Source organism: Penicillium pulvis (assembly GCF_028828015.1).
Source record: "Penicillium pulvis strain IBT 33274 chromosome Unknown scaffold_8_segment0_segment0, whole genome shotgun sequence".
Taxonomy (NCBI): domain Eukaryota; kingdom Fungi; phylum Ascomycota; class Eurotiomycetes; order Eurotiales; family Aspergillaceae; genus Penicillium; species Penicillium pulvis.
The window spans coordinates 2,922,518-2,936,323 of NW_026643080.1; the positions used below are offsets into that span (position 1 = coordinate 2,922,518).

General features: G+C 48.8%; 5 protein-coding genes across 5 annotated transcripts; 3 read left to right on the forward strand and 2 right to left on the reverse strand.

Annotated features, from left to right (window-relative positions):
* Window positions 1-65: 65 nt before the first annotated feature.
* On the forward strand, window positions 66-1,897 carry N7503_010510 (tannase and feruloyl esterase; the record flags this gene model as incomplete). The annotated part of the gene is made up of 2 exons (XM_057070056.1): window positions 66-1,124; window positions 1,181-1,897. 2 exons carry the CDS (start codon window positions 66-68, stop codon window positions 1,895-1,897), a joined length of 1,776 nt encoding a protein of 591 aa, XP_056916667.1.
* Window positions 1,898-2,749: 852 nt separating this feature from the next.
* On the reverse strand, window positions 2,750-3,261 carry N7503_010511 (uncharacterized protein; the record flags this gene model as incomplete). Its single annotated transcript, XM_057070057.1, has 2 exons — window positions 2,750-3,093; window positions 3,174-3,261. 2 exons carry the CDS (start codon window positions 3,259-3,261, stop codon window positions 2,750-2,752), a joined length of 432 nt encoding a protein of 143 aa, XP_056916668.1.
* A 1,994-nt stretch (window positions 3,262-5,255) lies between these two features.
* On the forward strand, window positions 5,256-6,888 carry N7503_010512 (cytochrome P450; the record flags this gene model as incomplete). The annotated part of the gene is made up of 3 exons (XM_057070058.1): window positions 5,256-6,422; window positions 6,501-6,667; window positions 6,735-6,888. 3 exons carry the CDS (start codon window positions 5,256-5,258, stop codon window positions 6,886-6,888), a joined length of 1,488 nt encoding a protein of 495 aa, XP_056916669.1.
* Window positions 6,889-8,116: 1,228 nt separating this feature from the next.
* On the reverse strand, window positions 8,117-8,749 carry N7503_010513 (uncharacterized protein; the record flags this gene model as incomplete). Its single annotated transcript, XM_057070059.1, has 1 exon — window positions 8,117-8,749. The coding sequence occupies one exon, from the start codon at window positions 8,747-8,749 to the stop codon at window positions 8,117-8,119; it is 633 nt and encodes a 210-aa protein (XP_056916670.1).
* Window positions 8,750-12,325: 3,576 nt separating this feature from the next.
* N7503_010514 (putative zinc metallopeptidase) lies at window positions 12,326-13,693 on the forward strand (the record flags this gene model as incomplete). The annotated part of the gene is made up of 1 exon (XM_057070060.1): window positions 12,326-13,693. The coding sequence occupies one exon, from the start codon at window positions 12,326-12,328 to the stop codon at window positions 13,691-13,693; it is 1,368 nt and encodes a 455-aa protein (XP_056916671.1).
* Window positions 13,694-13,806: the final 113 nt, after the last annotated feature.

Consider the following 13,806-nt stretch of genomic DNA (forward strand, 5'->3'; position numbering starts at 1 on the left):
TCCTATTGACCGGTCAAGCTCATCTACAGTGTCTTCCGCCCGTGTGATATTTTCCACGAGTCGCCATGATCGGCCTTCTTGCCCCCCTTCTCATTGGGGCTGCTTCCGCAACCTCTCTGAGCAAGGCTTGTACAAAGGAATTCGTCAAGTCAAACCTGCCTACGTCTGACGACAAAATTCCCCTCGGGATCACCATCGATGAGAGTTCCGTCACTGCCAATACGTATCGCAACTACTCGGTAACAGATGCGACCTTCTGGGAAAATGTGAACATCGACTTCTGTGAAGTTTCTTTCGCGTACTCCCACGCCAACCAGGATGATAGAATCGTTGTCGAGTATTGGATGCCCCTGGCTGAGAACTTCCAGAACCGATTCCTCGCCACTGGAGGTGCCGCTTACCAGATCAGCAATGGATCTGGTGGTGCCGATATGTCAGGCGGTGTTGCTTACGGAGCTGTCACCGGTTTGACCGACGGTGGCCTCCCTTATTGGGGAAGTACCGACTTTGATGATGTTGTTCTGCTTGGCAATGGCACTGCGAACTGGCCGGCGATCTACAACTTCGCCTACCAGGCTATCGCCGAGATGACTGCGATTGGAAAGGTGTTCACCAAGAACTACTTTGGGCTTAGCGACAGCACCAGCAAGAGGAGCGACGACAAGGTTTACACCTACTACATGGGGTGTTCTGAAGGCGGACGTGAGGGCATGAGCCAAGTGCAGAAGGCTCCTGAGCTCTACGATGGTATCATTGCTGGCGCCCCTGCCATGCGCTATGGACAGCAACAAGTCAACCACATTGCCTCCCCCATCCAGATTCAGACTATTGGACACTACCCACCTTCATGTGTGTTTGACACCGTGATAAACGCCACAATTAACGCCTGTGACAAGCTTGATGGAAAGGTCGATGGTGTGATTTCCCGCAGTGATCTTTGCATGCTGAAATTCAACGTTTCCTCCATGATTGGCGAGTCCTACAGCTGTGCAGCAAGCTCCGAAACCAGCTTAGGCCTTGGTTATGGAAAGCGCAAGAGAGCCGATAGCTCAACAACTCCCGCACAGAGCGGTACCATCTCGGCAAAGGATATTGAGGTCATCCAAGATCTGCTGACCGGTCTGGTAAATTATTCCCCGGCATATCATTTGTTCGAGTTGAAGCTAATCCTGTATCACAGAAAGACTCAAACGGTGACAGGGTCTACCTGCCTTTCCAGCCCGGTGCCGGCTTCGGTGATACCACTACCTACGACTCGGATACCGATTCATGGACTATCGAGTCGCCGAACTCGAACGGTGAATGGGTCACCAAGTTCTTACATTGGCAGAACGTGAGCTCGCTTGTCATGACTGATGTGACCAATGACGACTTGAAGGCTTGGATGATCGAAGGCATGAACAAGTACATGGACTCGCTCCAGACCACTCTTCCCGATCTTTCCCCATTCCTGAACCGTGGAGGTCGACTCCTTCACTTCCACGGCGAGGCCGACTCCAGTATCCCCACCACTGGTTCCATTCGCTACCACGAGTCTGTTCGCAAGATCATGTACCCCGAGCTTTCCTTTGAGGAAGGTAACAAGAAGCTTAACGAGTGGTACCGCCTCTACCTCATTCCGGGAGCGGCTCACTGTGCCATCAATGACGAGCAGCCTAACGCCGGCTTCCCTCGCGACAATTTCGCCCATTTGATCAAGTGGGTCGAGGATGGCGTTACTCCGGTTACCATCAATGCCACAGTGCAGTCAGGTGACAACGAGGGTGAGGTCCAGAATGTTTGCACCTGGCCGTCCCGTCCTTACTACAAGAACGGCAAACTGGTCTGCCAGGAGAAGCAGTCTTCGGTCAACGCGATGCTGTGGGACCTGCCTGCCTACAAGCAACCTGTATACTAGGCCTCAAAGCTTATACATAGATACACGAGAGTGAAATTGGACCCATGACATGTATATAAAGTGAAGGTGCCATAATGCAACATGTATTCTAGTGCATATTTCAAAAAATGATCTACCTCTTGCACAAACTCCACTTCACAGTCCGAAATACAAGGGACACGCACCAAGCGAATAAATTTAGAGAGCTGCCTGTTACCACATTCGTGGAAAAACTGCATTTTGAGCACCGTGATCAGGTCCGGGCTGATGCGCCTGACCTGCCACCGTTGCCCAAGGACTACATGTACTGGTCGATGCTGCTACCCAAACGCCTCCTAGGCCACACGAAATCGGCTTTGACTACAGCAATGCAGCGATCCCACTTGATATTGGGCTCGACGTGATCCAAGAATGGGACCCGTCTATACGTTGTCTCGTTGAGCTTCAGGATCCCACTCAAGGTAGCATACTCCGTGTCATGACTACTTCTCCTGAGCTGCCCCGCTGGACCCCTAATGAGCACGTAAATTTACTCAGTGACAGTATTCATGTCATGTCACCAGCTGGTGGGGTCGGTGCAGCCACTGCATTGAAGGATCGGAGTTGACTCGTATCTTGGCCAGTAAAGGCCGATCTGTGGACAGTATTGGAGAGTATGAGGAGGGAATGCGAGGCTATGCAGCTGTTGACCTGTTGAGGAGTTTCCATGGGGGCAAGCTGATATTTGGACAGCCGGACTACGAAGACTGTAAAGAGCTGGTTATTGAATAGGTTTGAATATCTATTGCTAGCTATCCGTCTGGTCATCCATTTGAACCCACCTCTGTTTATGTCTGTGTAACCCGCGGTTGAGCGGGAATGGCCCGTCCCGCGCTAGTAAAACACCACTGAATCCACCTCAAATACCCCGCTTGCCTGCAAGCCGTTCACAGTCTCCTTGATCCGCTCAACCAAGGCTTGTCCGTATGCTGGGCCTAAAGGAGGCGCGGGCTTGGTGGTGTCAGGTCGCAGCCAGGGTACAGATGAAAAGGGTGTGGCCGCCTCGCGTAGTTGCCGAATGTCTTCATCCTCATATCCGGCCCCCAAAATGATGGCCCCCACTCCACGTGCGTAATTGTTGGAGCCTAGTTCAGTGTGTGACGGCACCTCGGTCTCACCCTTCAGCAGAGCCGGTATCTGATCAAGACCAGCGTTGAGGGTCATGACAAAGTGAATCACTATATATCTTATGCTCTTGGTTAGCAAAAAGATTATCGCATATCTTTTTAGAATTTCTCGAACTTCTCAGCCTACATACCTTCGAACTCGGGCTTCAGTGCCGCAATAACGCCAGCGCCAATCTTCTCTGTTCTGCCACAGAGAATAACGGGGATAGGCGGCGCCATCTTTGGTGTCAGGAATCGGTTATAAGGAGCCGGAAAAGTGTTTGGCTTGAGAGACAATTCAATGGATAGTTAGCAAGGGGCAGAAGCTGATGGACACCGGGGGAAAGGGGAGGGGAAATGGTTCTATTAATATCTGTTTCTGAGGCTTGTTACCCCACTAAGCGACCATGAAAGAAGAAGAGACCACTTACTCCCTGACTATGAGCCAACAGTCGGGAAACCTAAAATGCCAATCTAGATATTTAGACCAAAGGCCTACATAACCTCTTCGTGACATTTTCACCCGCAATATTTGGATAAAAGCTTACACCCTTCGCTACCACAAGTTCATTGAACATCGGTGGCTAGTGCGTACCCAATCCTTTTTCAGCCTCATTCAATGCGATGGCACCTGACCTGGAGATTAGCTGATAATTGAACCACGTAAACTGCGGGACAACTTACTGACCATGATTGGTGTCATTCAATAGTTTCCATTGAAGGGCCTGTGATCTCGCTTGTTTTAATTCAATCAGTCAGAATACAAGATGACGCTTCATTGGCTCCAGGAGATATAGGAGCACTAATATTCAATATGGGATCAGAACAAGCGCCGGTTCAATGGTTATCACTCCTAAAATATCTCAAACATCAGGGTAGTCTGCAGAGTAGTGTGAGCGAAGAATTGTCTTGATAAGTACTTGATAATATCATTTTAAACTTCGGATGTACTGGCTGAGTTCTCATTAAATTTACAGGAACAGGTAGTAGAAAGCCTAGACATCAGAGCGTATGAAAAAGATTGAAGAATTCAAAGGATTTACTAGAGTTAAGCCTTTCGGATCGCACTCGTCGAAAAGTAGAGATAAACTAGTATATAAACCTTGGAACTAGTGTAATGGTCTCTTATCTATGCCTCGCATTGTATATAACGGCAGCACTGGATACCCAAGGTACCAAGCGTCTACTATGAAAATTTTACGAAATGAATTGTTTCTCATTTCGTATATGAGATATAGACGGACCTTGATAGCACCCCGAGTGATCGGCATACTCTAGGGGGTATGATGTTTAAGCAATATTTAGTTAATGCCGATCTACCTGCGTGTGGATGGGGAGTTTAGGAAAGATTAATGGGTTGGAAGATTTTTTTAGTGACGTAATTCCAGACTTTCTGCACGCCTCCTGCACCCTTCTAAGCCCAGAAAGAATTACGCTGAAGATGCAACCGAGGGAAGTAGTCATTTTCACAGGCCTAGGCCATCAGATGGAGACGGTATTTGCTCCCGTGTCACTACAATGGCATTTGCCGTTTTCCCGAGGAGGGGGTGACAGTTAGGGAGGCTTTTCACATTGACAATCATAAAAGACGTTATTCATCGGCATAAATAGCACTCGAGCGCAATCACGGACCGCGTAGGTCCACCCAATTAAGTGCCACGTATACCTTGCGACTGGTCTAGTGTAGGTCCGCCAAGGCGACGATCTTCACCCCCCCCCCAAAAAGGTTGTGCAGAATTCAATGATTGATAGATGCTGGTTGTTTTCACCCTCTCTTCGTGAAGATAGATCAACCATGAACTTCCGTTTGGTGGGCTTTCCTTCAAAAAGCTTACCAAAATCAACGTTCTGACAGCGAGACGTACCCGCCCAGGGCTGACTTGGCGTGTGGGGGTGTGGAGCGATCGTTTCAGGTTGACCCCTCTTTAAGCAGGCCTGTCATGCAGAAGGTGGGAGGTAGTGTGACATTCTGCAGAAATAATGCAGCGTATTCAGCATCGTTATGCTCAAATTTGTGCTGTCGTATCCGAGTGAGGGGGAAGGCAAGATAAATATCATGCCTGGTGAAGCTGGTATTTGTTTGGATCGACTTCCGAAGCATTCTAAAGGTGAACAAGATTCGACATGCCTTTCATACCGACAGAGGTGTCGTCGGGAGGCTTGGCGTCCTATATTGCTGAGACTTCAGTCTCGCGTCTCGCTCTGAATAGCTTCATCTTGGCACTGGTACTGGTATGGAGACGTTCTTCAAATACAAATCAAACTCGGCCCTCACTTCTAACGTTTACCAGACACCGACCTACTTCATCGGACTAATTATCTACAATGTCTTCTTCCATCCTCTGGCCAAATACCCCGGCCCAAAGTCCATGGCCGCTACCCGTTTCCCGTATATGGGTTTCATTCTAGCCGGAAGAACTGCCCAGGCAATCAAATCCCTCCACGAACAATACGGCGAAGTCGTCCGTATTGCCCCAGACGAACTGTCCTTTATCGACGGTGATGCATGGAAAGCTATTTATGGAACCCGACCCGGCCACGGCCAGAAGCAAAAGGATTTCCGATATTACCCACCTACCGCTGGCGGTGCTCCGAGCATTATCGTCTCCAACGACGCTGACCACTCTCGCATGCGAAGACTACTATCCCACGCCTTCTCCGATAGCTCGCTTCGAGCACAAGAGCCCATCATCAAATCATATGTGGATCTATTGATGCAACGCCTCCGTCAAAAGAGCGAAAATGGCAGTAAGGCACTGGACATGGTCGCTTGGTACAACTTCACAACATTCGATATCATCGGTGATCTCGCATTTGGAGAGCCGTTCGACTGTCTCAAGAACTCAAATTATCACCAGTGGGTAGAAGTTGTGCTCTCGAATGTCCGTTTTGCCGCATACACCAACGTTGCCCGACGTTTCCCGGGGTGGGGAGTCATCAGCAAGCTCATCACTCCTAAGAAAGTATTAAATCAGCGAAACATGCATAATCAACTTACAAAGGAAAAGGTTGAGGGCCGTTTGAAGAAGTCTAACGAGAGACCCGATTTCTTTGGGAACATTCTCAAGCACAATGATACCGCGAAGGGTTTTAGTTTCCCAGAGATGGTCACCAACGGTAGCACTCTTATTGTTGCTGGCTCTGAGACTACTGCGACTTTGCTTTCCGGTGCCACCTATTTGCTTCTCAAGAACCCACGGGTCATGCGGAAACTTCAAGAAGAAGTTTGGGGTACTTTCCAATCCGATGATCAGATCACGTTGGAGAATTGTAACAAGCTGGAATATATTCACGCTGTTCTTACTGAGGCTCTAAGGATGTATCCTCCTGTTGCGGGTGGTCTGCCTCGAATAGTCGATGCGCAGGGTGATATGATCAACGGACACTGGGTTCCAGGTGGTGTAAGTGGGAGGCTAATAGCACTCTTTTGGCATGATACTACTGTGCGAGCCATTTCACTGACCTTTCGCTTTGGATAGACCATCGTCTCGGTCACTCAAATGGCCGCTTACCATTCCGCTTACAACTACACGCACCCTGAACAATTCATTCCCGAGCGATTCTTGGATGATCCTCGATTTGCGAATGATAGCAAGACCGCTTTGCAGCCTTTCAGCTTTGGACCCAGGAACTGTATTGGGCGAAAGTAAGTGCACAAACTGAACCAAGATTCATCAAGTCGTATATATTCCATACTGACTGACTGTGTCTAGCTTGGCATATGTTGAAATGAGGATAATTCTTGCTCGAATGGTTTTCAACTTCGATATGGAGTTAGATCAGCCTTCTGATGAGTGGACGGATCAGCAGTGCTTCATCCTGTGGAGTAAAAAGCCTTTGATGATTAAGCTTACTCCGAGAACTTAGGCTCAGTAAGCGACAAATTGACAGTGAACAAGTGAATTCGGAGACTGTTATCACGGGATAGGTGGGACTCTTGCATCGCGATGTACTCATGGAGATTTGATCAATGTTTGAATATTGTATACGCGAGTTCATACGAGTCAAATGTGCTATTTCTTTGATACCCTATTCATACTGCCGTGTTTGGTATTCAAATATATGGAGTGAATATGACTTCGAAGTATAAACCTTCAGTCACACGTATTTTCAAGCTGAGACGTGGCATCTATATGTCCCGCATATCTCTACTGTATTTGTAAGAGTTCAAGGTGCACAGTCAGGGCCCAGACTCCAGAAACCCCGAAAACGCCTTGCCCCACGGGAGATCAGCAACAACCCCGCAGTGACTCACGAGTCAAACCAGTGGAGCAACGTGCAGATTATGTGGCGAAAGAATAATCGGATATCGTATTAAGTCTAGCGGGCTAGTTCAAAGAGCCCCATCTTGAAACCGTGTTCTTCTACCCAGAGAGGAAATTTAATTTTACAGTGGCGGAAGAATTCAAGGGTTTCATAATTCATCGTATACATTGATCTTCACTCATAACTGCAGATCCACTGAACAAAAAAAAGTCCAATAAAATCACGTATAGCTATCATCGAAAGTCATATCTCAAGACAAAAGAAAATCTTTGATCGGAGTAGGAGCTCCAGATCCCTCCAAGCAAGTCCCTCCACATACATCACATAAGTGAGTCACCGTATCAACAACCAGTTAAACACGCAGGAAGATTCTGGGCATGCATAAATCAGGCAACTCTGCCTCCCTCTGATTGGCTACCCACCACACGATCGGTAGTAAAAGAGGGGGCCAATTCGCCAATGATGGACTAGACCGCATAACGAACTATAGAACCCTTTGCACGAGTCACGTCAACGGAAAACAGATCTTTCCAATCTGGGGTTCCGACTCCAGTCTCGAATTCAAGGACTGAATTGAACAGATTTCAGTGGGGGTGGGCGCTCCAGGCAAGCCACTTCCCCCTCTGTTGCAAATGAGTTTGGGGCCAGGTGTTTCAACACCGTGGCGACAAATGACTAGTTTTCAGGCTAGTCTGGGTAATCTATACCCGTAATTGAATTGGAGTAACGCTTTGGTTTCAAAGAGTGTAAACCGTAAAAACCGATAGATAGTTGTAATCAAAATGGGGTTTCCTTTTTTTGTGGTTTTTGTTCTTCTGGTTTGGCGTATTCAGCGGTGGTAACGGTGACCGCGGGAGTCGTAGCGTCGCTCTTCACGATCCAGGTGATCAGGAACATAAAGCGAGCCACGGTTGGATGGGCTGCGACTGGAAGTGTTCGACGATCGAGAAGACTGGCGAGAAGAACGAGGGTAGACAATGACATGACGCTTGCTGAGGGAAGGCGAGCGCTCAATGATCTGAAGGGGAGGAGATTGAGACTCCGGAGTGTGAGACCGAGGCAGAGATTGCTCGATGATGGGCCGTCTGCTGGGGCTAGTAGAGCTGGGAGGACGGACGGCAGGAGCACGACCCCGACGAGGAGATTGGATACGCATTCCCTTCTCGATGGAGTCGAGGAGGCTGCGGGTTGCACTCGAGTCTCGGGGTAGCTTGACTCGTCGGGGCTTGCCGTTTTCTCTGTCCACTGCTGCGAACTGCTTTCCGCCCTCACTGTATAGGTATTTGCTCACGTCGAGGGCGAGGAGATAGCCACGCTCGCAGTGATAGTTCTCGTGGGTTTCGATGGCAAGGGCACAGGGGGTGCAGCGGGAAATGTGGCTCTCAAAATCATCCAAGACGAGCTTCTCGTCATCGTGCAGATCACGCACGACGGTAGGCTCGATCATGACTGAGGATGGCATTGGTGAGGAACGGCGTACACTTTGACGCCGCAAGGGTGAGCGAGAAGGTCTTTCCGTGGTGGAAAAGGTGTTCGGGTCGACCACGTAGGTAGTTGAGCGTTTGGGAGACACGATGACTGATTTTCTGGGGTCACGCGTAGAAACGGTTTAATGACCGTGTTAGATAAAATGGGAAGTGTGACCAAGTTTTCGATGTAGCAGATGATCTGAGTTTAAGACTCTGAATATGTGGATATGTGACAATGTAATTGTAGGCTTGGATGAGAAGAAATAAGTATATATGCAGGGTGGGGGGAAGGAAGTTATATACTTTTGGACTGATTCACAAGGCGGACTGGAGCCCACTGGAGCCTGGGATCGTAGGCTAGTAAGGTGCAGTACAGTGACTCCCTCAGTACCCGCTGGCCCCACTTAGTGATTAGAAAACCAATGTACTTGTACTATCTTTGTACAGGAGCGCTAGCGCATGTGGCTTAGTCGCAAGTGAAGGGCGGTGGATCAAGAAGCCCACAGTCGCTGATTGGTCGAGACTTGAAAGCAGTCAAGGTGCAAGTGAACTTCGAAAAGCACGCGGGGAGTGAATGTGGCCATTTGGTTACTGAATGTAGTCTCCGACTCCAGACCCCCTTTCCCATTCTTCCACTTTCACAAACCCCAAACTTCCATTTTTTTGGTTTTCTATTTTAATTTGGTTTTTTTTTTTTTATCCCGGATCGTCAGTTTGGTGTCTACTAGATCAAGAAGGGTTTCCCTATTTGGTGGCTTGAGCTTCTCGTGTTCCTGCGCCCGCGTCTCGTGCATCGAGTCACTTGCAAAAGCCCCCGAGTCAACCAGGATTGCGCGATCGGAAAATAGCAATTTCGTCAACTTGCATTGATATCCATCCATTGTTGACGTCGTCTTTATCCTGAGGCTCCAACTGGGGCTCATCGTCGCCATTATTTGCTCTGCTACCGCTGCCCCTAATGCAGCGTCTACTGATACAACCCTCGAACACCAACAACAAACCAAGCCCATTGACAAGTTTCATGTTGTTCCCATTTTAGATGGATTCCTTTTTTGGTAATTTCCATTTACGGTGATAAAAATTGGACTGGGGCTTCAAAGACGATCATTATTATTAGCCCTTCTCTCTAAGAATAGGCCGGGGTCGGAAGGGGGGGGAATCGTGTTTTGGACCCCAAAGATTGCGAACACTAACGATCCCCCTCGTCCTTGAGCCACACCAACGAGGCTGATGAGACAGATACGAGCCATGAAAACTCAGCCCCAGCCACAGGATTCTACCAACACTTTCTCATGATTCGTCACACCAGCCACCCACGTCGGGGCTCGTATTGTTATGCATGCTGACACCTTGTCCTTGTTCCTGAACAACACAGCCACCTATGCGTGCAAGCCGCCAGGGCTGCATGGGAATAATGACGAGCATGGCTGCACGCCATTACGAGCGAATATTGACAAACGAAATAATTTCCTGACCCTTCTGGCCATCCGTGATCCTGGTTGCCTGGAGGCATCCGCCAAAGTATATCTCTAGGTTGGCACCTGCCTTCACCCGGGTCAATCTGTCCAGACCACATCCATGCGCCAAGGCCAGTTCTCGCTACACAACTGGACAATGGCTGCCGATCATCCAAACCGATACGAACGTCTTGCGTTATCAAGCCAGGTTCCTGTCACCCCGTTTCCAGGTGCAACTCCGTCAGGTCCATGGACAGGGGGCATGAATTTCTCATTGCCCGATCTGAATCAATATTAGGCATCCCTCTTCAACAAGCCCAGCCGGGCTAGCTCAATCGGTAGAGCGTGAGACTCTTAATCTCAAGGTTGCGGGTTCGACCCCCGCGTTCGGTTCTCATCAGAGTCAATCTGAGTTATCTTTTTGCCTTTTCCTATTCAATTGTCTTCATACCTTCATGAAGCCATAATAGACACCGGTCTCCAACAAGCAAGCCGGGCTAGCTCAATCGGTAGAGCGTGAGACTCTTAATCTCAAGGTTGCGGGTTCGACCCCCGCGTTCGGTTTCTCTTCAGGATTAACCTGGCAATACCTTTTTGCCTCTGTTGCTAATTTTTTTTTCATGAGGATCGCAGATTCTGAGTGGCGGAGAGCATATCGCGGGTTCCACATGTGGGGGCCGGCCCGTAGTTGAGAACTCCTCGACGAACCAGTGACACGAAACGTTGGAAGACAGGAAACTAGCCAAGACAACGTCAGAAGACGAGAGAAAATTCACTGCGGTCAAATAATTTCCAGAGTCTCTTGAAAATCGTTTTAGCACCGTAAGCAGACCTCGACTTGTGGCTGACATACTAGGTCCAAGCGCAAGGCTGAATACCTTATTGCCGATCAGATCGGAGGTGAAGGTTCTGATCCTCAGCTGTGTTGTGCATCTGTCACGACAGGCATCAGTCTGGTGCCTTTCTGTCACCCGAGTCAATAGTCAACGTTGAGGTTGGCTTGGCGGTTGTCGGACAATGAATCGAGACCACGCGCATGCTACATCAAAGAATACCTGGCACGCGACCCCGTGACCCCACCTTGACATTGGCTGCTCCATGACGGGGTCATGGATTGCCAATTATGTTGGTCAGATTTTTGATCTAGGACTTAAGCTATGCTGACTAGACGTAAGATGGGCCCGTGAGTCTTGATTATTCCATGACGTGTGCGAGAAGTAGGTATAGGACTGTGTAGGCACGTGACGGATGAAGTCGGGTGAAACTGGTACTGTAGTGTGTATGTATGGTGTCGGACTTTGACTGAAGTGTGATATCGCTACTTTCAAGAAACTTGGAACCAAGACCTGTGCTTAATATGAAGAGGTTGAAAATACGTGAAGTATCCCATAATATATATATTTAAACTGTCAAGTGAGTATACATTACATCCGACAGTGCAAAAGAAGAGGAACCAGTTCTTGGGAAAATCTGTATTTACGTAGACAACGATCCTATTTTCTAGATTGAAGAAGTCTATATTAAGTTGGGAGGAAATGAAGGATTACATTAAAGGTGAAAGCATCGTCTTCGACGGATACCACTTAGAGCAGCATGGGCGGTACTGAACTTTTGCTTGGCTATAATCGTGGGGTCCAACCCCATAGAAATTTCTCGTCCAATCAACTTACCCGTGAGTGGACCCGACTGCTTTATTGTAAAGCAGCGATCGATTAGCACAAAATGCCAAGACGTACAGTAGACTAGGTACTTTTTCATGCATCGGAAAGTGGGGTATCAATTCCTCGAAAATATCAGATTTGCGAAACCAGCGTGAATCTATATGATTTACTGTATGGACGTTTCGGAGATACAGACCTCAATGCACTAGTCGGCCTGATATCTTCCTCTGTTTAAGATGATTGGCGGGAGTGGACTTTAGTCCGCCCATTGCGCGTTATGAACAAATTGGGGCGCTTATGAAGAGAACATCGAGCATACGTACAGTACATGTCAGATCTCAACGCAGTACTGAAACCCATGTTCTACAACCGCTCGGCAAATACTTAATTAGCCTCCACCCCCTTTCTCCCCCTCTTTCTACCAAAGAACAATCATTAAAGTTAGCCTACCATGAACATGAAACTCACCACCACCGGTATATATAGATCTCCAAATCGATCCAAGACCCACCCTGGCACCGTTTCATCTAGCGCTAATATCCAGACAGACAATGTCGGCAAAGTCGACGACCACTTAAAGAAGCTGCTGGACAATTACCGACCGGACCTGAAACCCTACGAAGATATTTACCGCCAAATCCATAAAAACCCTGAACTGTCAGGCCAAGAAGAACAAACTGCTAAAATAGCATTCGACCATCTCCATACGCTCGGCTTCGAAGTCCACCCCAATGTTGGCGGCCACGGCGTCGCTGCCGTCCTCCACAATGGTCCAGGCCCTAAGATCCTCCTACGGGCGGATATGGACGCTCTTCCATTGGAGGAAAAGACAGGTCTTCCCTACGCGAGTACCCGCACGGTAAAGGATGCACAGGGAAACCGGTTCCCAGTTATGCATGCTTGCGGGCACGACACTCACGTCGCCAGCTTGATGGCCGCATCCACTCTCCTACATGCCGCGCGCGACCACTGGAGCGGAACAATTGTCTGCATTTTCCAGCCTGCGGAGGAGGCTCTAGGTGGGGCGCGCGCGATGCTAGATGATGGGTTGTATGAGAAGGTCCCGAAGCCGGATCTCGTGCTTGCGCAGCATGTCACGCGAATGCGGGCTGGGACTGTCAATCTCCGCGCGGGACGGTTACTCACCGCAGCCGATGCTTTTGAAGTGAGAATCTTCGGGCGGGGAGGACATGGGTCTGCGCCGCAGACGACAATCGATCCCATTGTTATCGGGGCGTCGGTTGTGATGAAGTTGCAGACTATTGTGTCGAGGGAGGTGACGCCGGGTGAATTGGCGGTTGTTACTTGTGGTAGTATTAATGCTGGGAATTCGTCGAATGTTATTCCCGATCATCTGGATCTGCAGTTTAGTGTGAGGACATTTGATAAGGAGGTGAGGAAGCGGGTTCATGCTGCTATTCATCGAATTGTTGAGGCTGAGTGCCTCGCTGGGGGTGCGGTTGAGAAACCCATCGTGAAGCTTACATCGTCTTGTCCGGCGACGATCAATGATAAGGAGTCTGTTGATGCTCTTCGGGAGACATTTCATTCATATTTCCAGGACCAGCTTGTTGACATGGAGCGCCCGAGTGCTAGTGAGGACTTCACGCTTTTGGCGACGGAGGCTGGGGCTCCTTATGTGATGTGGATGTTTGGAGGGATTGATGAGAAAACATGGGACGATGCTGTTGAGAAGGGGGCTGTCAATGAGTTGCCTATGAACCACTCGCCTTTCTTTGCGCCAAAGATTGAGCCGACTTTGCGGACGGGTGTGGATGCTTTTGCTTTGGGTGCCTTGACATTTTTACAGCGAAAGTAGTTTCTTTCATAAGGAATATATGGATATAAATTAAACATTGATGGAGATTTTTTGGTAAAAGAGCGCCGATTATGAATTTATAAGAGCTCCAGGCATTGGGGATCCATCGCCCC